We start from the raw sequence: 24,480 nt of genomic DNA, 5'->3' as shown, positions 1-24,480 counted from the left end.
CCCGCAACAAAGCAGACACAGAACCAGGCTTTGAAATTCAACCGCTTCTATTCGAGAAACTAGTGGCGTAATTACACTCTGTGTGCGTCTCCCTTCTCCCTCCGGCCCTGACGATCTCGGGTGAAGGTGTTAACGAAACAGTCCGCTTCGGGGCCGGTGCCTGCTCCTCTCTTCCGTTAAGCAACAGCAAAGTGACAGCAGCCGACCACAGCGTGTGCGAGGCAGCATCAGGCCGAGAGAGAGCCCCGCCGCGGGGAGCGGATGGTCACAGTTAAAAATATAAATGTCAATCTGTTCTTTTATATATATATAATATATATATATTTATATATCTGAAATACACAATATTGTTTCCTTTCTCTTCTYCTCCGAGTCCAAGGCGACGCTCTCTCTCGTTCTCCCTGCTCTCCTAACTACAGTGGCTTGTGGCGAGGATGAACTTTGTATGAACTAACAGCGAACCCCAAACGCTCCCCGCTTTTTAACTACCGCTCCCGGCACGCAGCGGAGACGTGGTGGCGTCTTCCCATCCGGCCCTGAGTGTGGATCTCCTCGTTGCCGAGCGCTCCGCGGTGGTCGGGCCCGCGACGCTCCGTCGACGTTGCGAGGGCCGTGCGCCGCCCCCGTGCCCGCCGGAGGCTGCGTGCGCCCGCGTGCGTCTCCCTTCCGCTCAGCCGCAGACGCGGAGACGAAACGGAGCAAATTCCCCTCCCGGAAACCTCGGCGGGGGGTGGTGGGTCGGAAAGGATGGCGTGAACGGGTCGGTTTTCTTGAGTCGGGTTTCCAATCGTGGACGTCGGTCGGCGGCCGCGCGGCGCGAGCGGCAGGCACTCGGAGCCGTCTCCCCACCGCGCCGGGCAGGCGGTGGCTGTGTTCCCCAGCAGGCGCAGGACGCCCGGGCCCTCACGAGCTGTCCACCACCTGGTGGGGCAGGGTGACGGAGGAGCCGTTGACCAAGGAGCCCTGCTTCTCCCGGCCCTTGAGGAAGAAGGTGAGCAGCTCCCCTTTGCCCTTGACGAAGATGGCCCCGCGGCGCACGAAGCGGAAGCCGTACTCCTTCAGGATGAGGTGGGTCTCCTCCACCACCTGCGGGGGCAAGCGGACACGAGGGGAGGTCCATGCCCGGCACCCGAAACTGGGTTGTCGCACAGGGTTGTCACCCACCTGTATGTTCCCCATCACGCCGGTGGACTCCATCCTGCTGGCCACRTTGACCGTGTTGCCCCAGATGTCGTAGTGCGGCTTGCGGGCGCCGATCACTCCCGCCAGCACGGCCCCCTTGTTCATGCCTGCACGAGGGCGGCTGGACGTCACCCCACCATGCTCGGCTCGGGGCAGCGCGGACGGGACGCCCCACGTGAGCCCGCGCCCCCGAAGCCCCAGCGGGGTCTGCAGGTGGGCTCTGACCCTGCTACCCCTTCCCCAGGACGGGTTAGGGCAGCCTGTCCAGAGCAGAGAAGTTGCCCAGCCCCGATGCCTACAGCTGCAATCAAGTCTCTAAATTACGGCTGCTGCTAGACGTCCCTCTGCTCGGAGGAAGAAGAGGGTAGGAGGGACGGGGGACRCAGAGGAAGGCCCTGCCCTGCCCTCCCGAGGGGGAACCTGGAGGCCTTCACCCCCTTCCCCGCAGCCGGACTTGCCTATGCGGAGCATGAAGTTGTTGAAGGACTGGAAGTTGATGTTCATCAACGTCACCTTCATGGCTAAGGCAAAGTCGGCCAGATCGGCTAAGTGCTGCCAGCGCTCCTTTTCCGAGAGGGTGTCCTTCTGCGAGAGCGGTGGGGTCAGGCRTACCCTCCCTCCTCGTCCGCCCTTCCTGCCGCATGCCGGGCCGCGGCAGCGCCTGCCAGCCTCTGGGACCCCCTTACCTTGGTGTTGAAGCCGTTGGTGTTGACATCAGGGGTCACGCCGGAAGCAGCCATGTAGGTGCTGCCGATGGTTTTGATCTTGGTGATGCACCGGAACTGGGGATCGTCCAGGAGCTGGGCCACGGAGACCAACCTTCAGGCACCCCGGGGCCGCGGCAGCAGGATGGGGACATGGAGTCCCGGGGACCGCGGGGTGGGAACACCGGGTCCCCCTCCCCCCAGGATGGAGGAGGAAGGGAAGGTCTGGCCGAGCCCTGGCCATGCAGCCCGGCACTGGTGCGGGCTCCCATGGGTTGCCTCTTCACCTCGCAAATCACCGTGACCTTCTGCAGGACCAAACAGTACCCCAGGACACTGCCCGCCAGGGCATGGTGTAACCCAGGCCACCGTGCCCATCCCCAGGTAGGGCTTAGCCCAGGCCAGACCATCCCTGGGGCAGTTGGGATGGGTCCTGGTTGGGACGAACATGATGGCACCAGCGGGACGGGATGGCAGGAGACACCCAGATGCGCCCTGCAGTAGATGTTGRCCAAGAGCAGCCCCGCGGCCGACTCCAGCCTGACTCACCGCGTCGAAGTCGGAGATGATCTCGTTGAGGAACCGCAGGCACTCGATCCCCCCGTTGTTGATGCTCTCCTCCGTGTAGAAGTCGGCGAAGTTGGGGAGGGAGGCGAACATGACACCGATCTCGTCGTAGGACTGGCTGTACAGCTCCTGGGGACGGCACAGCGGCTGGGAGCATGAAACCAGCACCGCCGGCGAGCCCAAACCCTCCCGCAAAGCACCCCCAGCCGCCGGTTCATCTTGGCATGCATGAAAAAAAATGAGGGTGCCCTGCAGACCTCTTCTGCCCTGGCAAAGATGTCACCTTCCTCCAACCAGCGATGCCTGGTTAGAAGCCTAGACAAGTCCAACAGATCTGGCTGGATCTGGAGGTCATGCCCCCAAAYTGGGCCAAATTGCTAAGTTTTATCATGATGTTGAGGGACCCCAGAGCAGCCCCCGCTTGTAGGATGGTGCTGCATTGCCCCGGGTGCCTGTAGGGAGCCGGTGTCCACCTTCTCCTCATTCCCTCACCTCGTCCCGCTTCTTGGAGCCCAGGAAGTGCCGGGCCACGTGCTCGGGCAGCATGTTGGTGACAAGGGCCTCGTTCCAGCGCCTCATCTCATAGACCCGCTCCTTCTGGTCGTGGACATCGATCTTCCAGAGGAAGAGGATCCTGGCCAGCTTCTCCACCTGCAGGAGGGGGAGAGAGGGGTGCCGCAGCGCTGCTGGGCGCTCCCCGGCCCCAGGGATTCCTCCCGGGGCTGGGAGCATCCTGGCCGGCACGGGGCTGCCCCGGATGCAGAGATGCACTGGAAGGCGGCTCAGGGACAAGGTCAAGCCCTGATGGGCGCTGCGAGACCTGCTCCAAGGAGGGGGGAAGAGCTGCACCATGATGTCCCCAGGGTTGGCATGGGCCTGGGGCCACCACAGTGCTGTCCTGGCATGGGAAAACGGGGCGGTTTTGCAAGCCAGTGAGCTACACGGAGGGGTCCAGGGCAACGCTGGAGAGCAGAGCTTTCCCACCACCAGGTGCAAACCCTCGGCAGGTGCAGAAGACACAAGGGCAGATGCGGGGCAGGATGTGGCCAGGAAGGTTCCCACGGGATGGAGGCAATCCCTCCGCAGACCTTGGGAGGGGAGCGGGGGGGTGGGGGGGCCGCGGCACTCACGTGGCGGGAGAAGTAGTAGAAGCTGAGCATCACCACGAAGATCATCGCCGTCATGGAGTACTTGGAGGGCACCAGCGTGGTCCTGCCGGGGAGACGCCGGCGAGGCGTGGGCGGGCYGTGAGCTGTGCCCGGCCGTCCCCGCGCTGGGCTGCCCTCTGCACCCCATCGCGCGCCCCAYGGCCCCTTACGCGCTGTGCTGGCCCCGCCGCCGGTCGTACTGGTCGAAGAGGTGCTCCCAGACGTAGATGTTGACGACGCCGACCGCCGCGGTGATGAGCACCATGAGGGTCAGCTTGACCATGTGGCTGACCTGCACCAGCATGATGGTGGCCACCAGGGCCAGCACGGCGATGTAGCTGTAGTACTTGGGCTGCTCGCCGCAGCCGCCCGTCCGCGGCACCGTCCCGTTGACGAACCCGGTGTAGTCCTGCTGGCAGCTGAGCTGGGGGCCGGAGGGGCAGGGTGAGCACGGGGCGTCCCGGGAGCCCGTAACGATGGGCCGCGCACGGAGCTGGGCGCAGTTATGGGTCTCCCCGAAGGTGTTAGGCAACGGCGCGTGAGCAGCGTTGCAGCCAGGGCCGGCGAGGCCACGGCTCGCTCACCGGCGGCCACGTGCCAGGACCCTGGGAGGTGCCATCACCCCTCGCCGTGGGACGAGGAGGGACGCTCCTCCGCGGCTCACCATGTCCACGATGTCAGCCATGGTCACGATGATGATCGCCGCCATGGCCCAGGTGTTGCGYGCCCAGCGGGTCCGGTCGATCCACGTGGAAAAGGCCACGAGCTTTTTGGGAAAGACCTACAGGGAGAGGAGRAGCGTTAGTCCAGGCAGGAGATGGCCTGTATCCAGCGCCCACCGTCCCCACCGGGCTGGAGCAATGAAGGTGAAGGAGATGCGCACGGGCACAGCGCACCGCACCGAGCCCCTTCGGAGCGGCGAGGGCTCAGCACCGTCCAGGATGCGACCCGCCGGGCTCTTACCCTGGGGAAGATCGCAGCCAGCGAGCAGATGGTCAGGATGAGCAGCAGGATCTCCCCCACCACGAACGTCACGTAGTTGGCCACCAACCTGCAGAGAGCACGGAGGGGACGGTGGGGACATGCTCGAAGCCCCAGGGGGCTGTCTGGACCCTGGTCCCACCAGCCGGACCCCCCTCGCCCGCCTTACCAGGGGTCGATGCAGACCTCCGCCAGGGTGGTGAAGAAGAGGACGACRCAGGAGCAGCTGAAGGCCGCCCCGCTCTGCTTCTCCTTCTCCACCGAGTAGCGCGTCTCCATCTCGGGGTCGATGAAGCGCATGGAGAGGCGGAACGTGCTCTTCTCCTTCATCCTGCCGGTGACACCGTCAGCACCCGCCGGGGGACGCCGGGGGTGAGGTCACCGGACAAGGTGGGGGGCCAGGGCGACTTACGCCTGGTCGGACTCGCGCTCCAGCAGGGCTTCGTTGAGCAGCTTGTTGAGCTCCTGCTCGTTCTGGGAGACGTCGATGACCCGCTCGGCCAGGTCGCGGAGCCGCAGGCGCCGCCGCGGGTTGGGGAAGGAGGGGTTCGCCGCCTGGCCGAGGAGGAGAAGGAGGTGAGCGTCGGCACCGCGGCCGAGGGAGCGGGGAAGAGGGGGGGACGCGGCGCCGGGTGATTCATTCGCCGCACCTCGCCTTCCTCCTCGGTGCCTTCCGGGGCGCCCCGGCCCCCGGCGTCGGGCTCGTCGGGCTCGTCAGCGCCGGTGACGCTGCCGTTGGGCTCCGCGGTGTCGCCCGGCAGCGGGGAGCCGCCGTGGGACGTGGGCAGCGACAGCTTCTGCGAGGAGGCAAGGGCGCCGGTGCAGCCAAGGTGCCACCATCCCTCCATCCCACCATCCCTCTGTCCAATCATCCCACCGTCCCTCCGTCCAACCGTGCCAATGTCCCACCGTCCCACCATCTCACTGTCCCACCGTCCAACCATCCCACCGTCCCACTGTCCCACCATCCAACCATCCCAACATCCCACCATTCTATTGTCCCATCATCCCACCATCTCACCGTCCCACTGTCCAACCATCCCACTGTCCCACCGTCTCGCCTTCTCACCATTCCACCATCCCATCATCCCACCATTTCACCATCCAACCATCCCACTTTCCCACCACCCCACCGTCCAACCATCCCACTGTCCCACCGCCCCTCCGTCCAACCATTCCACCATCCCAACATCTCATCATCCCACCATCTCACCGTCCCATCGTCCCACCATCCCATCATCCAACCATCCCACTGTCCCATCATCCCATTGTCCCATTGTCCCACCATCCCTCTACCCCACCATCCCATCATCCCACCATCCCACCATCCAACCATCCCACCGTCCCACCATCCCACCGTCCCACCGTCCCACCATCCATCCTGCCGCCCCCACTCACCACCCCGTTGATGCCGTTGCGCAGCGGCAGCTTGGGCACCACCACCAGGTAGGTGACGATGCCCTTCTCCTTCAGGTAGTCGCAGCGCGAGCCGCCCTCGCCCGGCTCCACCTCGAACTCGCCCCGCAGGCAGTCCATGGTGTTCTGGGAGATGTGCACGCGCCTGCGGGGCGCCCGGAGCCCCCGCTGAGCCCCCCCACCGAGCTGCGCCCTGCAGCCGCTTTTTTTTTTGGGAAAAAAAAGCAAAACTTGTCCCCCCCCAAAAAAAACACCCAGCAACTCACCCCGGGATGCCTCCCGCCTCCATCTTGTTGGCCACGGTGACGTCCGTGGACCACACGTCGTACTGCCAGCGCTTCTGGCCCAGCACGCCGCCCAGCACCGTGCCGCTGTGCACCCCCACGCGCATGTCCACCGTCGTCTGCGTCTTCTCGCGCACGTAGCTGCGGGGGCGAGGGGCTGACGCCGGCCGGCGACGGCCTCCCCCCACCCCCAGGACCCCCCCCATCCCCGGTTTCAGCCTGGGTCCCCGAGCCACCGGGGGCATCCTGACCCCCAAAAATGACCCGTTTAGTGTCACGAGGAGCCCAGCGAGGAGCTGCAACGTGGTGCAGGGGCGTGGGAACCTCTGCCCACGGCCGTGGGAAATAATAGCATTCCCGGCTCTTCCCTGGAGCACCAAGCAACCGGGGGCGATGCCGGGCAATGCACACGGAGGGGGGGAATTTAACCTTGCGGATGGCACCAAATAACCGGGGGCGATGCCGGGCAAYGCACACGGAGAGGGGAAATCCGACCCGGCCCTTACGAGATGGCCTCGACCATGGCCAGCCCCATCATGATGGAGCAGACGGCGTGGTCCTCGCGGTAGTCGGGCAGCCCGCAGATGCAGTAGTAGCAGTCGCCGAGGATCTTGATGCGCAGCTGGTGGTGCTTCTGCGGGGGGGACGGACGGACGGACGGGGGGACGGACGAGGCGTCAGCCCCCGCCGGCCGCAGGGACGCGCCGCCTCCGCTCCCCGGCCCTTTCCCAGGCGGCCGCCTCCGGCCCCCGGGAGGAACACAAATAAACTCCTTTTTCCATTCCCTCCCCCCCCACGTCCCCGGAGGGCAGCCGGCAGCTTTCCAGCCTGTCCCGGCGTCACCCCTTTCCAAGCTGCTTTTTGCAGCTGCGAGAAATGCAGAGCACCAGGGCATCCTCATTCCTCCCCCCCGGATAGTTTAACCCCCTCTTCATCCCCCCCCCGATGCAGCTTTGGCCTCAGCAGGGAGGACGGGGCGGCGGGCAGAGACCTGCCGCGCTCGTTGCACGCCAGGCGGCCGGTTGACGCACTCACCGCCGCCAGCTTGTCGAAGCGGGCGAAGAGCTCGTTGAGCAGCTTCACCAGCTCCTGGGCGCTGCAGGCCGACGACAGCTGGGTGAAGCCCACGATGTCAGCGAAGAGGATGCTGCGGGGAGCCGGTGTCAGCGCCCGCCGCCGCCCGGGGCCCCGGCCCTACCTGACGTTCTCGTGGCGGTACATGTACATGGTGTTGAACTGCTGCATCTCCTTCTGGCTGGCGTCCTTCTTCATGTCCTTCAGCATCTCGTCCGCCACGTGCTTGGGCAGGATGGAGAGCATCAGGCGTTCCTGGGGAGACGGGGGGGCAAGTTGGCACTGCTCCCCGCGCCGTGGCCTTCTCAGCCCCCCCCCCCCCCCGAGTCCCGTTTCTCTGGAGGGCTGCGGTGCAAGGCCAAGGTGCAATGCAGGGTGCAAATGCACAGGGTAAACGCATGGTGCCAGTGCATGGTGTAAATGCACAGTGCAAACGCATAGTGTAAGTGCACACTGCAAATGTACAGTGTAAATGCATGGTGTAAGTAAGTGCATGGTGCAAATGCGTAGTGTAAGTGCACACTGCAAATGAACAGTGCAAATGCACGGTGTAAGTGTATGATGTAAATGCATGGTGTAAGTGCACACAAAATGAGCAGTGTAAATGCACAGTGTAAGTAAGTGTACANAAATGCATGGTGCAAATGCATAGTGTAAGTGCACACTGCAAACGTACAGTGTAAATGCACGGTGCGAGTGTACAATGCAAACACATGGTGTAAGTGCACAGTGTAAATGCACAGTGCAAAAACACGGTGTAAATGCATGGTGCAAATGCATGGTGCAAGCAAACAGTGCAAACACAGGTGTAAATGCAGGTGTAAATGCATGGTGTAAACGCACGGTGCATGTAGCACAGTGTGAGCACTTCCCTCCTCTCAAGGAAGGAGAGAGGCAAAGGGACATTCCCAAGCTCCCAGGGCCTTGCCGTCAGGGCTGGCGCAGCCCTGAAAGACCCTGGGGCTCAGGCCGGGGTTTAGACCGTGGGGAAGGAGTGGGGGGGGGGGAGGATGAAGCCGTGCACGAGATCAGAGCTCTTCCCCCGTGTGCAGGGAGCGCACGTGCCAGGCGATGCCGTGTGGGTCCCAGCGGCGCGTTGCTCACCGTTGGGCCTTGCTCGTAATCAAAACAGGGAGGGACCTGCTTCTGCAAACACTCGCGTCACGAACGCGCCAGGCCTCAGCCCGGATGGCTGCGGGAAAGCAGCCGGGGGGGTTACGCGGCTCCCAAAGCTGGGAGCTTTCCCATGTCCTGCACCCTGCTGCTGGCCGGGACCCACCGGCGTGCCGGGCTCGTTGCTCTGGGAATGACCAGGGAAGCCAAATGCGAGTTTGCAACAGAACCCGCCCGTCCCCTTCGCCTTCCCGACAGCCGGCAAAGTCCGGCTTTGAGCCTCGCTTCCGCAGTTCTGCAGCCCCCGCTCGCCGCTGGCGCCCGCGCAGCCCCCGGAGCAGAGGGCAAAGGCAGCGGCGATGCTCCGCGGAGCTAAAAAGCGGTATTTCCTCCCGGGAAACGAACGGGGCTAAAAAAGGGAAGATTTAAAAAAAGTGATGAAAACGGAGCAAGAARGAGAAGCGGTTGCCCGGAGAGCTGCATTTTCCGGTGGGAGCCAAATAATTTCATTACAGCTAATGACCCCGCTGGGCACGGCCGGATGGATCGCGGGCACCTCTCCGGGGGGCTCCTGGCGGTTTGGGCTCCGAAGGGCCGCTCCGGCCGCCGGGACACGGGTGGGCTCAGGCCAGCGCTCCTGGCCCCATCCCGCCCCCGGCCTTGGCACAAAACCCTCGGAAAAGTCGCCGGCATCCGTCTCCCGGCCGCCACTGGCGCGGGATGTCAGCCGGGGCTGCCATGGCAACCCGGGTCCCTGCTGGCGATGCCGGCACCGCCTTTGGCATCGCTTCCCCCTGTTTTCCCAGGCGACGCCGCTGCCGAGGTTTTGGCAAGCAGGGAAGGTTACGGCGCACGGCGAAATGCGCTGCACCGGAGCGGCTCCCGCCCGGAGCACCCCGACGCGGAGCCCGGCGCCCGCAGCGCGAGCGTTCGAACGCACGGGCTTTTCCYAGCGGTTACAAGCCGGAATGAGCCYRGGGAYTTACACRCGGGGTCCCTGGGGATTTCTCCACRCGGCYGGGCTGTTGCTGGAGGAACRGCTCCGCCACTCTGGCYTCGGTCTCCCYGGGAGCTGCYGGAGGGACCTTGCGGCATGCGGAGCCCCATCCATGCAGCCCCTCTGCCAGGGAGCCGGTCCGGCAGGGTTTGGAGGGCTGCGGATTTGCTCCGGAGCAGGCAAGGAAGCAGCAGCCCTTCGCGGCGGCCGTTAACCTTAACTCTGCCCGCGGGGCGGATTTTGGTTCAGAAACCTGAACTCTGCCCCTTTTTACCCGAGTGGCAGGGAAACGGCRCCCGGCCTTGTCCCGCATCCCGGCACGGAGGCGCGAGACCCCGGAAAGCAGCAGCTCTGATGGCCGGGGTGGCTGAGCAGGTTCGCGGCAGAGCTTGTTAACCCTGAATCTGACTAATTGCTCCGTGAGCTTCCGGGATTTTTATGGGCCGGATGTGGCAAAGCCGGCAGCAAAATCCCCTGGCACAAGGAGGGCTGTGGAAAGCAAGCGGGCGGCGCGCGTGTCCCCGTTGCCGTTGGGAGCAAACTGCCGGCGGCGAAGGGAGCAGATAAGAGACGGGCGACGGGAGAGGCCCTAGATAAGGCGCTAAAATTAGCCGAGCTCCTAACGGTGGCGCGCGAGGCTTTCCGACGGCCTCCGGTCACCGACACGCCGGCATTGCGCCTCCTCCGCCTAGTGCCGCGCTTGGAATTCCCGGGGCGCCGCGCGCGTGACCGGGTATGGCTCGGGCGCCCGGGAGGGTGCAAAGYGGCGAACGCGCTCCCCGGGGCGGCTTCGGGCAAAGCGCTGGCGCCGGCTCCGGCTCCAGCTCCGGCTCCTACCTGCTGCTGGCTCTGCTCCTCCAGGTTGATCTTGACCTCGAGCGACTGCCGCGCTTCGAGGAAGGCCTTGCGGTGCTTGCGGTCGGCCATGTAGTAGGACATGGTGCCCACCGTGATGGTGCACAGGTAGATGGCAACGTTGGACAGGATCTGCGGGGGGGGCAGAGAGAGACGGCGCTGAGCTCCGACAGACGGACGGACGGACCTGCCGACAACCGGCCGCTTGCTGTTTCCGAACAGCCGCCGGGTTGTCATGGCAATGGGCCACTCCGGTCCCGGCATTTTTCCTTATCCCCCCCCCCCCCCGGTCGGCCTGGACCCGCTCCGGTGGCACCCGCCGGCTCGGCCTATTAATAGCCGGCCCCTGCGGGAACCGGGCGGCCGCCCGCGGGAATAAAGCGCCCGGTGTTTATTCCTGGACGCGATGTTCCTCCTGCGCGGCAGGCGGAGGCGACGCCGCGTTGCCAAGGTTTTCCCGGCCCCGCGCTCTCCGCCYGGATCGGCCCCTCCGCCGGGATGCGCGGGGGCAGGAAAGCTGTGCCACCATCGCCCCCCCGGAGCCGAGAGGAGGTCAAATCCCGCTTGCATCCGCCCCCCCCCCCCAATCCCAGTTGCAAGCGAGCGCTTTCCCGTGGCTCCCCACCAGCCAGGCGTAACGTTTTGCATCCCGGCTCCGGAGCGAGAGCCAGGGAAGCGGCCACTGCGCGAGGGTTTCTTGGCAGGGCATCACTGGGGGGGTGTGAGGGGCTGCTCCGAGCAGGGCAGCCGGCCTGGAAAGGCTCACGGCAGCTGCTGCCACCGGGCCGGTACGGTTCCCGGGATCGACGGGCGAGCGCCTGCCTCGCTGGCGGCTGGGGACGTCGGCGCCGGCTGCCCGCAGGGAAATGGGATGCGGGATGCCCGGCTGCACCCGGCCGGCTCCTAAACCCGCCGCTTGCAGGGAGCGCAGGCGGATCCGAGCCGGGAACCACCGAGGCTCCTTTCCTCCTGGGAAACGCCTGTTTGCCAGGCTCAAAGAAGGCCCGAGCCGGGCTGCTGCCGGGCTTCTGCTAAATGTGGCCATTTGGGCAATTTTGGGGGGAAACGGGCCCAAAGGAGGCGCCCTGGGGGGGGTGGGGGGGCTCCCGCAGCCCACCGTGCCTCGGTTTCCCCACCTTGGGCACCCACCTCGCGCAAGCTCCCGCGTCCCAAATCCGCCCTCGCCCGGCACGGCTCCAGCCAGGATTTAGGAGAACGGGGACGGAGCCCGGGAGGAGATGGGGCTGCACCGCACGCTCGTCCCCCCCCCCCCGCCGCCCCCGTACCTGTCGCAGCAAGACGCCCGGCTCCGGGGCGCCCTGGCGCCGCTGGCTCACGGTGACGGCCAGCACCAGCGTGTGGCCGGCGCAGGAGAGGACGGTGAGGAGGACGATGGGCGCCAGGCGCAGCGGCAGCGTGATGAAGAAGGCGAAGACGAAGAAGGCCTGCCAGCCCACCGTGTCGCCGGCGTCGGGCAGGCGGKCGAAGCCGAGGCCCAGGTGGCAGAAGAGCTGCGCGAGGATGAGCGCCCAGAGCACGTAGGGCAGCAAGCGGCGGGCCAGGCGGTCGGGCAGCAGCTTGTACTTGCAGAGGACGAAGAGCAGCACCTGGGCCACCAGCCCCACGGCGGCCGCCAGCGCCGGCGCCAGATGCTCCGCCGCCGCCGCCGCCGCCGCGCACAGCGCCAGCACGTAGCAGTCGAAGAGGGCGGCGAAGACCACCAGCACCGGCAGCGTCTCGTGGCGCTGGCGGCGGAAGTAGGTCTGGTAGAGGTTCTCCAAGGAGTCGGGCACGAAGGTGAGGCGCATGAAGCGCGGCAGGCAGAGGCAGGGCCCCGAGCTGCGCACCGTCACCTCGTGGCTCCGGCCGCCGCCGCCGCCGCCGCCGCCGGCACGCTCGGGATCCGACGGCAGGCTCACCGAGTACTCGGCCGAGTACTCGGCCGAGTGCTCGGGCTCGGCGAAAGCCTTGCTCCTCGCCATCCTCACCGTCTCCCCCATCTCCCGCCCCGCTTGGCCGCCTCTCCGATCCTGGAGGAACGGGATGGATGCTCACCGGAGCATCGGCGGCGGCGGCGGCGGGGAGCCGCGGCCCCCGAGCCTTCCGCGCGGCGACGGAGCGAGCGGAGCGGGGCGAAGGGAATTATAAATAACTCCCTGCCCGGCTCCGCGCCGGGCTCTGCCTCCCCGGCCCTTGCGCACTGCCAGGTTGCCACCGGCGCGGCGCGGCGCGGCGGAAACGTCGCGATGCCTCGCCGCTCCTCCTTCGAGGGCAGCGGGAAGATGGGGGGCGACCCCCCCCCTCTCCCCGCTCGCCGATGCTTGCGCCTGCTTTTCCCAGCCCGTCCGCTCCGCCTGTTGCAAAAGATAAAAAAATTAAAAAAAATAAAAAAAGGGCAAAAAAAGGGGAGTGGGGAGGGGAAAAAAAAAGGCGAAAGCCGGAGGCGCCGGGGGGGGGGGAGGAAAGCCCTGACTCACAGCTGGCCCCGGGGAGGGGGGGTGCGGGAGCGGGACCCCCCTGCAACGCCGCCACCGCCGCTGCGCCCCGGTGCGTCTCCGCCCCCCGCGCACCGCCGTAACCCTTGCGGTGCCGGGCGCCGCGACGGGCAGGGACGGGGAGATGGAGCCGGCGGCTAGGGTTGTTTTTTTTGGGGGGGGGGGTTAGTCCCACTCGTGGCCCTTCCTCGGCCCCCGGAGCCCACGGGGGCAGGCTGCGCACGGAGGGGGAGGAAACATCCCCCGCGCCGGCACGCTCCGCCGGGCACAGCCGCCTCTGGCTGGGCTCGCAGCCCCCCGCGGGGACCGGGGCTGGGTGCTCCCAGGGGCCCCCTAATCCGGCATCGCAGAGCCCACGGCCTCGCCGGGTGCCGGGACCCCGAATCCTCGAGCCGGAGGATGCGCGGGGTGCCAAGCTCCATCCTCTTCCCAGGAGGGAGCCGCAGCTCCCGTGTCSCTTCGTCTAAGCTGCCCAGATCATGCCCCCGCTCCAGCCTCTCCGGAAAGGAGCTTCTCCGCTCCCTTCTTGCACCCCTGGAGGTGGCAAAACCCCAGGTCACTGCTCTTCTGCACGTCACGGGATGGAGGACCGTCCTCCCCCCACTCTGGACATTTGCGGTCCCCGTTCCCGCTTGGGCGGTGGGTGCAACACTCCTCCCGAAAGGGCTGTCTGGACCGGATGAGGCACCAAGCCCAGCTTGGGGATTGACGTGAAAATCCAGCCGTGGGTTTTCTGGATTGGGGTTTTCCCTAGGGGCCCTTAGGGGCTGCCAGCTCCATCCCGGCCACGCACGTCCCCTGCCCGGGCCGAAATGCAGCATCCAGGCAGCCTGCCTCGGAGGCGAGGCCGTGCCGGCGGTGGGGACGGACCGCAGCTCGGAGCTGCCGGAGAGGCTCCGCATCAGCCTCCGACCGCGCTGCAAGGAGGCCGCTCCGATACCTGGAAGGATCCCGCTGCTTCGCCCGCTGCGCCCCGTGCGTCTTCGCCCGAGCCTCAGGCCCGCAGCTCTGACGCTGAGGAGCCGAGAGGCAACCTCAGCTGCTTCTCCGGAGAAGTAATTGCTTGCGCGCGGTAATTAATACCCCGAGGAGAGAGGCGAAGCCGCAGCTCTCTGGAGTGCTTGGGGCTGGTCCTGCTGCGGCTGAAGAGGAACCGCGCGGAGGCTCATGCTGCCCGGCCCCGGCCAAGCTCTCCTCCCGCTCGCAGGGACACGGCCACGTGTGCAGCCCTGTCGTCCGGCAGCCGTGCGGATGCGCTGCAGCGGTCCGTGCCCACCAGCCTGATTGACACGTCTATCCTAGGTTAACCGCCACCAAGGCCAGGGATGCGACACCTCGGCCACCCACCACGGCGGCCCAAACCAGTGTGCCCGGTCCCGGGCAGGAGTCAGCCTGGGGCAGGACCATCCCTGGAGCAGTTTGGACAGGCCCTGCTTGGGCAAGCTTAACAGCAGAGCTGTGAAACCACGCCGGGTCATTTGGGCTTTGAGGCCAAAAAAAGGTCCCCCGGCACCAGGTAGTGACCTAGGGCAGATGCAGCCTCAGCTCGGGGGCGGGTTGGTTCCCGGGGCACCGCCTGGGCGCGCTGCAGGCTACGAGCCTCGAGCGGCAGCGAGCGGCAGACCCGGCAGCAGCCCTGCGGCGGGATGTCGGGGACGCATGGGGACGGTCACGCATCGCGCGGGCAACTCGCCAGGCCAGAAATCCTCCCGGCCTCCCCGCCTGCCAGCTCTGAGTGCTGCGAGCCGCGCAGCGTGCAAGCATGCAGCGCCTCCGGTCACTCCGTGTGGCTGCTGAGGCTTTCCGATCCCGGAGATCTGCAGAGGTAGCTGCTAGCTGCGTTTTGGGATGTGGAACAAAGTCCTGCTCTCGCTAGGATCTGGATCCCGGAGCCCTCACCACGGGATGGACGCTTCAGCGGCAGCACTCGCTCTTCACACGAGGCAGGAAAGGGGGCCTGGATGGCGCCAGCCTCAGGAGGTGGCAGCAGGGCCAGCCGGGGAGTGCGGGGAGCCAGATTTTGGGGGTGCTGATGTGGGGAGGACGGGAGGAAGCGCACGACTGGCACTGATGCTGTGGAGGTGCGTGCACGCAGAGCAAGGATGCAGCTCCTCCTCTTCCTCCGCGCACTTACGGGTTCCCCCAACAGTCGGGGTGTGCTGCAGGCCCCGCCGCAGCAAGGTGCATCCCGCCTCGCCTCCCAGGCTGGCTCCTTCCCCGGCTCCCTCAGCCCAGCTCCCCCTCCTGCAGCGCTGATTCACAACCACCATCACCCTCGAGGGCAGTTCTTCACCACCAGCCTCAGCCAGACCCGGCTGGGGAGGAGAGAAATGAGTCAAAGGGCAATTAAACATTAACAGCAGGCAGTCGCGGCGGGAGGACAGCTCACAGGGCTTCCTTTGTTCCAAAGGGGGTTTAATTTATAAAAATAACACAACTTAGAAGGTCACTGGCATCGCTAGACGTGACATGCGTGTGCAATCGCCTCTAAACATCCGGTTAGCTCTGTAAACAGACAGGAAAAACCCCAGCCTGGCAGACAGAGTCACCCGAGGAGCAAACAGCGCTTCTGCAAGGAGAGCCTGGGCACGGCACGGCGGGGCCGGCGAGCCCCTGACCGACAGGAACCGAGGGAGCATTTAAACTACTCCAGGCACCGAGATCTCTCCCTCAAAGTGCACCATTCAGCAGCAGCATTATTTACCCTCCTCAATGGAAAAAAAGTGCAGAAAAGCGGGTTTGAAGCCAGAATCGAGTGGTTTCCTCCGCCAGACAAGCGAGGAGGTTTCCAGTGAGCTCTGGAGAGCTATGAAATGTCTAGAACAAGATGCCCTGTTAGTGCAACTTGCTGCAGCTCCAATGCCTGTCCCGCTGATCTCCCCCAACCCAGCTTTTAATACATCTGGGTGAGGACAAATAAAGCTATTTCAGACATTAACCTTTTGTAGCAACATCTCCCCTTGGCTATTTCTACACTGGAGAAGCAGAAAGTGCTTCCCAGCAGGACAGCTTATTTCTGCCTCCCAGCAACCTGGCACCAGAAACCAGGGAGAGATCGAAATGATGCTGGCTTCAAAGTTCCCTCAGTGCTTGCTGCCAAAAAGGGGGGGGAATCTATTATTGATTTCTAATACATTTTGCAAAAGCAGTTCAGAAAAGCTGCCTTGAAGTGAAGGAAAATTGCACAGCAGAAAACACTTCTGAATGGGATACATTTGGGGCAGGAGTAGGACACACACACACACACACACTCAGTGGCTTTCAATAACTTAGTGTCCTCTCTCTCTCACACACACGAACACACACTCAGCRGCTTTTATTTCATAACTTAGTGTTGGGTCCTTCCCTGCCAAGCTCCCACAGCAGCAAGGAAATAAAACGGGGTCCTGCTGAAACTGGGGGAACCTAAAGGGATCTCCTATATGCTCTCCCGTAGGAACCCRGCAGCTCCGACCTCTCTCGGCGTCGCAATGGCCAGATCTCAAGCCTCCACACACACCACTTCTTGGGGTGACCAGTGACGATCCCCTCGATATCGACACGAATATCCAGAGAAAACAGTGACTGTGTGTTTAGGATGGAGCGACCCGGACCTGCCTGCTGATTAGCGGGGCAGAAATGGACTTGGACTCCTACCTGCAAAGCAGGGTGATGCACCACTGCCGGGAGAAAACAGGGTTGGGAGAAAACATGCCCCCTCCACCGCTTACCTAAACCTGAGAGCGCCAAAAGGCCAAGCAAGCAGGCAGATGGACACGCAGCCTCGCACGGGCACGGGCGGGGGTGCTGCATTTTGGGGGTTGCCGTCTTACCCAGCCCTTCCTAACGCGTTCCCCTCAGGGACGTAGCTCAGCCCTGGGCTCAGCTCCCTTYGAGCAGGTCTGCAGAGCTGGCTGCTACGCGCAACCGCATGCAGATCTGCAGCGTGGGCGAAGCTGGGGAAGACGAGGCTGCCGGGAGGAGGAAGAGCAGAGCTGACAGGAGGGGTGCGCAGCCGCGCCAGGGCCTGACCTACCTCCTCTCGGGCAGCACCTTCACCCTGCCTGCAAACAGCCAGGGCCACCTGCACCCAAGGACATCCACCCACCGGGGCTGGCGGCACCTACCCAGAGCTCGTTGGCACGGGGTGAGGGCCAGGAGAGAGGAAGGAAGCAGCAGCAGGAGACTCCACGCTGGGAWCAGGAGGTGGGTGCCTGGGGGAGAGCCTGAGCCCTGCCAAAGCCTGGCCAGAGGGACTGTTCGCGGCACCACGACAGCCCGAAGAGGAAGGGGACAGGCCAGGGAGGAACGGGACACTCCTCCAAGCCTGTTTCCCTCTGTGGAGGTTTCCTCAAACAACCCCCTTTCCTCACACTTCCAAAACCAGTATGGTTGGGTGTCGAGCAGAGGAGGGAGCTGGACCATGCCAGCGCTGTGCAGTGCCCGGGTGGCTTTCAGCCCAGGCAGCCTTGCAACGGTGGCTTTAGGATAACCCGGAAGGACTGAAGACCACAGAGCCCTCTGGGGCATCCACCACTGCACAGCGCCAACGGCAATAGGTTTGGGGTCACATGCCGGGCTCAGGGCCTGGGCACAGCCCCCTCGTCCCACCCTGGGAGTCAGCCTTTGGCACAGGGCTGAGCCTTGGCCCATATTCCTTCATCCATGTCCATCCCACACAGCCTTGCGACCAAACCGGCTCTGCCCTTACTGCATCCGCGGGAAGGGAAAGCAACGGGCAGGTCTGGCTGAGGACAAAGCTTCTGATTTGAGGTGGCTAACGGAGAAGCCCCCCGCGAAGGCCACGATACAGCCGCAGCCCCAAGCCCCCCGGGGCGTGCACGGTGCGAAAAGCAAACCCTACGAGAGCTGGCCGCCTTGCGAGGCCTCACCCAGAGCGAGAGCCAGCCCCAGGGCTGATGCAGTCAGGCGGGCGATGGCCACAGAGCGAGGGGAGCGCGTGCACRGGGCCGTCGCAGGCAGCTCTCGCTCTGGCCATCCGCAGTGAGAAGCGGCAGGTCAGGGACGTGTGACTGAACCCTTCCAGGGCTGGCAGATCCCACCCAGGAGGTGTAACCCGGCTGAGAAGGCTGGAAACTTTCAGCACTGCCGCGTTGCTTACGCTAACCACAACCCAAGGTCCCTCTCCCCTCCCCAGTGCTCTGCCCCCTTGGCGGCACATCCCAAGCGCACTGGGGTCGGATGCTGTCCTGCTCCCAGGGCCGGTGCTGGGAGCGTCTGCGTCCACGCCAGCAGGAGGGCTGAGGAGGAGAGAGGTGCCCCACGGACACGCGACTGCCTGGGAGCTAGTGGGGAGGAGGGGAAAGTTTCCAGCTTTAGGCAGCTCCTTTCCCTACTTGATGTTTTTGAGAAGCGCGGTCCGGGCGTTCACCACCGCTTTGAAGGCGTCCTCGCTGCCGGGAGCCACGCACTTATCGGGGTGGAGCAGCACCGCCAGCTTCCGGTAGGCTTTGTTCACCTCGTCCCTAGGAGACAAGACAACAGTGAGGGGACCCAAGGAGCAGGCAGCCYGGCTCAGCCTTGTCCTGGCCGCGAGAGCAGAGCAGGGCCAGGAACTGCGCTCAACACCCCTGCGCAGATGCTTCTGGATCCTTCCCTCACCGGTGCGGAGGGTTTCCAGGCTCGTGAAGAGTTAAAGCGAAGCGCACAGGGCACTTCTCAGCACGGCGCGAGCACAGGAGGGGGGAGAAGCCCTCTCAGGGCAGATTCACCCTCTCCACCGCGGCCCTGCAGGCATGAACGGCACACACGTGCCCGCGACACGTGCCTCGGCGCGCAGCGTCTCTGGCACTACGAGAGGAGAAAGCCGGGAGACAGCGTGGGGGCACACGCACCCTGACTCAGCTTCGCATCACACCGCCTACGCGCTGCGGGCAAAGGCATCGCACATCACTTCAGCCCTCTAAGCCCTGGGTGTCTAGTGCAAGGCAGACACCTCGGCTCCAGCTACGGGCCACGGAGAGAGAGCGGCGTCTCCGGAGGGAGACGAGTCTGTCTGCGCTGGTGATCTCAGCACAAACTACTCTGCAGAGCTGCTGATCTCTCCCCACGGATGAGAAGAGGCTGGAGGGAGGAACACCTACAAGGAAGGATGTATGAATCCTGGACGACGTACGTTATCCAAAGATCTGCTCTCCAGGTCCTCCAACATAGGTATTCCTCGTGTTTCAGGGAGACGAAAGAGAGGGACAGCTTTGGGGGTTTGTTTCAGCTGCCCAAGTCATACGGCAGAACTGGGAGATTCCAACCTCTTACCCAGACAAATTCCACCCGGCTAGCAGTCCTCTGAGGAGAACAAGGGAAAGCTCCTCTTGTGGGAGTACCGCTTCCAGGTGGAAGAACTGCAACATCGATCCCTTTCGGGCAATGTGGGCAGCAGCCTTACGGCAGCCTAAAAGCTTCTCCAGACCCGGAGAGCAAGGAGGACAGAGCTGTTCCTAGCACATCTGGCAGTGAGTGACCAGAGATGGCTCAGCCTGGAGGAAGGACGTGTGGCTGGGCAGCTGGCAAGGCTGAAGATCTCAAATTCATCACTTCTCCCTCGCCTTAAGCCTGGCTTCTCTGTTAAAAGGGGAATGTAGTGCTCCGGACAGAGGGTTTCTTTAGCATTGCCTCAGTTTTGTGGCTAGGTACAAACAGCTTGTGCCTGGCCGATAAAACCAAGGCGAGTTTATCAGCAAGCAGATTACTGAAAGATCACAGACGCGACCAGCCTGCAGCTGCAGGATCAGACAGTTTATGGATAGTCCGGTGAACGCTGAAGACCCCCTCACCTTGTGGCTCCGGGTTTGACCCCCAGTATGTCCCAGCTGTCCTTGCTGTTGCGGATCCTGCGAATGGCATCCGCCTGCTCTTTGGTGAAGCCAACTCCCACGCTGGAAGGGGGACGCTTCCCGCCGTTGTCACACAGGTCGATGATGGCGGAGTAGAAGGTCTGCGGACGCAGGGAGGAGTTAGTGAGAAGGAACCGTCACCGAACCAGAGGCAGTGACAGTGTCCCGAGTCCCCACCGCCCTCACTGACTGCTGGCTCATCGTCGGACGCAAGGGGGAGCGTTTGCACAACTGCTGAACGTCCGCAGTCCCTTCCCCACTGCCTGGGGTCACGGGGGGCTGGGATCCCCAAGGTAAGGGGAGATCTGGTCCAGGCTGGGACAACGGGACAGGCTGAGGGAGAAGCCAGGCCATCCCCGAGTGGCTCTGTGCTCATCTCACATCCACTCCAGCTCAGTGCTGGACTTGAAGAGGTGAGGCGGGCATCTCGGCACCACGTTCCCAGCGGAGCGAGGGGGATCGTCAGCTCTGAGCAACGCAAAGCTAGGCCAGCTCGGGACCGGGAGGACTAGCACTAACCTGGAGCTAAAAAGTTACACTTTCTCAGCGTGGTGTTTCGCTAGGGAGACACCTTTGAGACAGGTGGCCAACAGGTTTTGTGGAATCCAGGCAGTTCAGTGGATATTCTGCCATCAAACTCCGGCTCAGTATGGTGTCTCTACCCTCATCACCTTCATCCCAAGTTACCTGGAACATCTCGTTGATCCCTTCTCCCGTTTGTGCCGAAGTCTCAAAATAAAGAAAGCCCCGGCTCTCTGCCCAGAGCCGCCCCTCGCTCTCATCCACGCTGCGGTGCTTGGCGCAGTCGATCTAGACCGGGATAAAAAGGAGAGCTCAGAGCGCGGCCCGGGTCTGCAGCGACAGCTGGAGGAACGCAGCTCCAGGGTGACTGCCTAACAGCAGGTGAGGGGCCTGCTTGGAGCAGCTGTTTGTTTCTCCTAAAGGAACGGAGGCAGCATGGAATGAAAGCACAGAGGATACAAGTGAAAAGGCCTTTGAAAGTCCGTCTAGTCCAGGGGCAGCGTTGGCTCTATCGGATCCCTTCCTGATTCATGTGTGGCTACAGCGTTCTCAAAATCCTGCTGAGATGTGGTCTCCAGTCCTCCTCAAACACAGGTCTGGCTCTTAGAAAGCCTAGCTTATTACCTAACAACACTTCTTTTGCTGCAGCTCAATAGCTTGGGCTTAAATTGGGAACACAACGAGCACAGAGGGCCTGAGATCAGGGTTGTGCCACAGCCCAGCTCCTCGGCATGGCCTACCTTGTTCGCACAGACGACGAAGACAACGTTCTCCATATTCCCGTGGGGGCCCAGCTCCTGCTTCATCTCGGCCAGCCACGCATCCAGCGCGTCAAAAGAATCCTTTTGCCCGACGTCGTAGACCAGGATGACCCCCTGCGTGTCCTTGTAGAACTCGTTCCTCACCTGCCAGGACAAACGCGGGGTGCTGGCACCAGCGACAGCCGGGCTGAGAGCACACAGCCTGGCCCCAGAAACCGGCCCTCAAGGGACTGGGCACAGAGATCACCGTTGCCTCACACCTGTGACAAAAAGCTCGTCTCCGCACACGCAAAGGAGCGGAGAGGCTCAGCGGCAGGCAGGGAACCCCAAGAACCCGGCCAGAGAAAGAGCCCCTGCTCTGGTTCCCCCAGGGCTGTCCCGGGAGAGCCAGCGCTCCCGAGGGCCAGGGGTGACACCCATCGCCACAAGTCAGCGGGAGAGGGTCTCCCCCCGATCCGCTCACAGACTGAAGGGAGTTACTGCCTGGGGCTATGGGATTCGTTACGGGATGCAGGGGGAAGAGCACTTTGGCACTGTGCAAGACTTATTACGGGATACTAAGGAGAGGAACCAAAGGCAGGGAAGAGTGGAACCAAGGTGGTTTGGGGAGGAACGAGTGTGAGAAAACAGCAGGATAAGGGGATAAAAGGGGCTGGCTGCACGCTTGTCCGGCCATGCCCTGCGCCTGAGCAGCACAGTCTGTCCTGTCTTCTCGTTAAACTCCACTTCTAAGTGTTTTCCTGGGCGAGGGCCTCGCTGTTCTGCCTGCGTGCGTGTGTGGGGGTCTGAGTTGAACCCCGGTCACAGGGGCCTGTGCGCCTGGGGTGCCAGCGACTGGAGAGACCGTAAGGTCTGGGGGACGCGTGCGCGTGCGTCTCTGTGAGGCAGCTGGGGAGAGATCCATGGCCAAGTACTGTGCGTCTGAAGCTCCTAAGAAATGTGTTCAGAAGTTTGCCACCCTCAATCCCAACTTCAGACAGAGCTGTGGAAAGCTGACGGGTGCCAAACGCTTCTGACAGGGGCAGGCTGAGGGCAGCGCCGCAGTCCGCCGCCAAGAGCCGGCTCTGCCTTACCTCGTAGAAGAACGGGTGCCCCGCCATGTCAAAGATGTTCACTTTGATCTCTCGGTCTCTGACCTGCACTCTGAAAGGAGAGGTGGGAAACGCTCAAGAGGGCTCCACCTCGGCCCTCGCACAGGCTGTGCCCCCCCCCGGGAACACCCCCTGTCTCTGCTCACCCTTTGCAGAGAAGGAGCTGGGTGATCAGAGCCAGAAAATCAGAAAGAGGTTGCGAGTGCTGGGGTTTAATGGCCAGAAAGCTGCCCCTCGAGCCAGTCGGACAGGGAGCGCAGCACCAGCTCTGGATTCAACGTGGCAATGGGGAGCTACACCCCCCAGAAGGCGGTGAAATGCGGATTACGTGACTGTCGTGGAAGCTGAGCGGCCTCGGCAGAACCTGCCCGCACATCTCTGCCACGCGCTCCTCGGCACGCCTGGCTCGGGGGCGCGCGGTTGCCCGGGGGCAGCAGGACGGAGGACGGCCTCGCTGCACGTCTTCCCTCCGCCCCTGCGGGGCCAGYGCCTGCCGCAGCAGACCCACGCCTGCCGCCTGCGGCCACGCGGCTCGCCCCGCTCCCCCTGCGATCGCGGCTTCTCACTACAGCGGTACTCACTTCGTGACGCCATAGTCGATGCCGATAGTCGCCAGGTATTTGGGAACAAACCTCTTCTCGCAGTAGCGCTTTATAATGCAGCTCTGGAAGAGAGGGAGAGCCTGAACAGGAGAGTCTGAACTGCGCTGTGGGACTGGGGTTCACACTAATACTGAATTTGCTGACAGCCCCTGGCCTGCTGGATAGCTGCAGAGACATTAACTCTGCCCTTAGTCCTTAAACCAAGAGATCAACCCATCCACCTTTACTGAGAACAGTTTTCTTCCTGCCAGAGAGGAAAAACAGGATCCCAGGCCCTGCCTGTTTATTATTCCTTGTCTGTTTGGGTGAGGAGGCTCAGAGCCCTGGGCCTGACCTGCAGGACAAATCCCACTACAGAGCTGAGGATTGTGCTCAAGTGACCGAGATGGTGGGACATCAGAGGTGGAGACAAGGAGAAGCTGAATTAGGACACAGGGCTACGTGCAGCACTGTGAGTCACCGCACGGACAGCTCTGCGGTGCACCTAAAGGAAGACCGCGCAGTCCAGGCATTTCTTACCTCACAAACTCCCACAGAGCCAGACAGAGGCACATTCATTGCGCTTGTTACAATGGAGATTCCAGAATTTAAAGCTCGTCTTTGGAGATCAGAGGGGTGTGCCAAGAAACTCTGGTTTATTCCCCTACGGAAAACACCTAGCCTGGGCGTGCTGCTTATTCAGGGGCCTGATTGGAGTCAGTTCCCAAAGGGCTATGAAGAACATTTCAGCAATCTGAGTGGAGTGCATAAGAAATGCCTGTGAGGTTGCACCAGGTCCCTCCAGCCTGATGTGCCTCTGACCACAGCAGAGGAGATGCTCTTTAGGGAGAGCAAGGGAGCTGGCTGCTATCTGCCGTTCAGATAGATAAATGTCACACGGATGAACGTCACCTGCCACCTCTTTGCCCACTCACTCAGTTTTGCAAGATCCTTCTGGAGTTCCTCACTGCCAGTGAGGCATTTGTCTGCCCCAGGGGAGCCTTCCTGGTACCAGCAGTTTAAAGGACTGGATTTATTTAGCAAACAAAACCGGCAGCTCTTTAGAGTGGAACCTGGCTGGGAGGAGAAATGCTGCCCCGGGGAACAGCTGGGTCATCCACCACAGCGGGAGGAAGGAAGGCRGGCTCCTGATGAGACCCTGACTAAGGCCAAAGCTGAGGCGTTAGGAGCGAGCGACTCAGACACCTCCTAGGCGCCCTTGAGGAAGGCCCTAGGGCCTGGAGCAGGGACAGGCCTCGAGAGGGGGTGAGGCCTCCAGCGGGGACGGGCCCCCACCCTCCCGTCGGGGCGGCACAGCACTCCTGGCCCCACTGGGGTCCCTCCAGGGCCGCCGGCTCCGGTAGCGCGGAGGGGAAGAGGGAGCCCCGCTAACAGCAGCCGCCTCGCTGCCCGCCATGACACMAGCCAGGAAACCCCACCCCGGACCGCTCCGAGCCCTCCCCCCGACCAATCAAAGCGCGCTCCAAGGACAAGTCCCGCCCCCGACGCTGTCAATCACGCCGCCACGCCCCTCCCCGTTGGGTGAGTGGTGTGAGGCGCGCACCAATCGCCCGCCGCTCACCACACAGCGCCCGCGACTCGCGCCTGAAGCCGATTGGCTCCCGCGCCGCCGCAGTCCCGCGCGTCGACCAATCAGCGGCCTCGCTGCCAGCGCGGCCGTCGCTGCCGAGCTCCCGATTGAGCCGCCGGGCTGTCAGCGCCCGCCCGCCAATCCCGCCGCCGCCGCCTCACCTTGCCCACCTCCGCGTTGCCCATGGAGATGACTTTGATCCGCAGAGACTTGCGCGTCTCCTTCCGCTTCGGCACATTCGCCTCCATGGCGGGCCGGGACGAGCCCGCCCGCCGCCGCCGGGGC

At 63.5% G+C, this 24,480-nt stretch overlaps 2 protein-coding genes across 5 annotated transcripts; both read right to left on the bottom strand.

The window, feature by feature from the left end:
* Positions 1 to 35: 35 nt before the first annotated feature.
* On the bottom strand, positions 36 to 12,303 carry ADCY3 (adenylate cyclase 3). Its single transcript, XM_026066989.1, has 20 exons — positions 11,608 to 12,303; positions 10,304 to 10,453; positions 7,481 to 7,611; positions 7,318 to 7,429; positions 6,789 to 6,916; positions 6,265 to 6,423; positions 5,981 to 6,143; positions 5,233 to 5,379; positions 4,995 to 5,137; positions 4,752 to 4,913; positions 4,565 to 4,652; positions 4,266 to 4,382; positions 3,772 to 4,025; positions 3,584 to 3,665; positions 2,946 to 3,104; positions 2,436 to 2,582; positions 1,869 to 1,982; positions 1,641 to 1,767; positions 1,165 to 1,289; positions 36 to 1,086 (listed from the first exon to the last, which is right to left on the bottom strand). The coding sequence occupies exons 1-20, from the start codon at positions 12,301 to 12,303 to the stop codon at positions 904 to 906; spliced, it is 3,387 nt and encodes a 1,128-aa protein (XP_025922774.1). The 3' UTR covers positions 36 to 903.
* Positions 12,273 to 24,474, bottom strand: DNAJC27 (DnaJ heat shock protein family (Hsp40) member C27). Of its 4 annotated transcripts, XM_026066992.1 has the most exons (9): positions 23,540 to 24,032; positions 23,145 to 23,358; positions 22,605 to 22,687; positions 22,006 to 22,075; positions 20,912 to 21,076; positions 20,337 to 20,459; positions 19,590 to 19,750; positions 18,153 to 18,281; positions 12,273 to 12,675 (listed from the first exon to the last, which is right to left on the bottom strand). In XM_026066992.1, exons 2-9 carry the CDS (start codon positions 23,181 to 23,183, stop codon positions 12,306 to 12,308), a joined length of 1,140 nt encoding a protein of 379 aa, XP_025922777.1. In that variant the 5' UTR covers positions 23,184 to 23,358; positions 23,540 to 24,032; the 3' UTR covers positions 12,273 to 12,305. The 4 variants fall into 4 exon arrangements, with proteins under 4 accessions (XP_025922777.1, XP_025922775.1, XP_025922776.1 ...); XM_026066990.1 differs by lacking the exons at positions 23,145 to 23,358; positions 23,540 to 24,032 and adding an exon at positions 24,357 to 24,474; XM_026066991.1 differs by having other exon boundaries at positions 23,145 to 24,032.
* Positions 24,475 to 24,480: the final 6 nt, after the last annotated feature.

Source organism: Apteryx rowi, unplaced genomic scaffold, assembly GCF_003343035.1.
Source record: "Apteryx rowi isolate R43461 unplaced genomic scaffold, aptRow1 scaffold_251, whole genome shotgun sequence".
Lineage (NCBI taxonomy): Eukaryota > Metazoa > Chordata > Aves > Apterygiformes > Apterygidae > Apteryx > Apteryx rowi.
Note: the sequence above shows the minus strand (reverse complement) of the source record. Positions and strands in the feature narration are given on the sequence as shown.

What these genes read in the sequence shown, in the direction of transcription:
- DNAJC27 (XM_026066990.1), bottom strand. Translation starts at nt 24,443, where the DNA reads ATGGAGGCGAATGTGCCGAAGCGGAAGGAGACGCGCAAGTCTCTGCGG. An exon ending in GGCACCCGTTCTTCTACGAG is followed by an intron (nt 21,077 to 22,005) that starts GTAAGGCAGAGC and finishes TTGTCCTGGCAG; the next exon opens with GTGAGGAACGAGTTCTACAA. An exon ending in GCGCTTCTCAAAAACATCAA is followed by an intron (nt 12,676 to 18,152) that starts GTAGGGAAAGGA and finishes CTTTTGCAACAG; the next exon opens with GCGGAGCGGACGGGCTGGGA.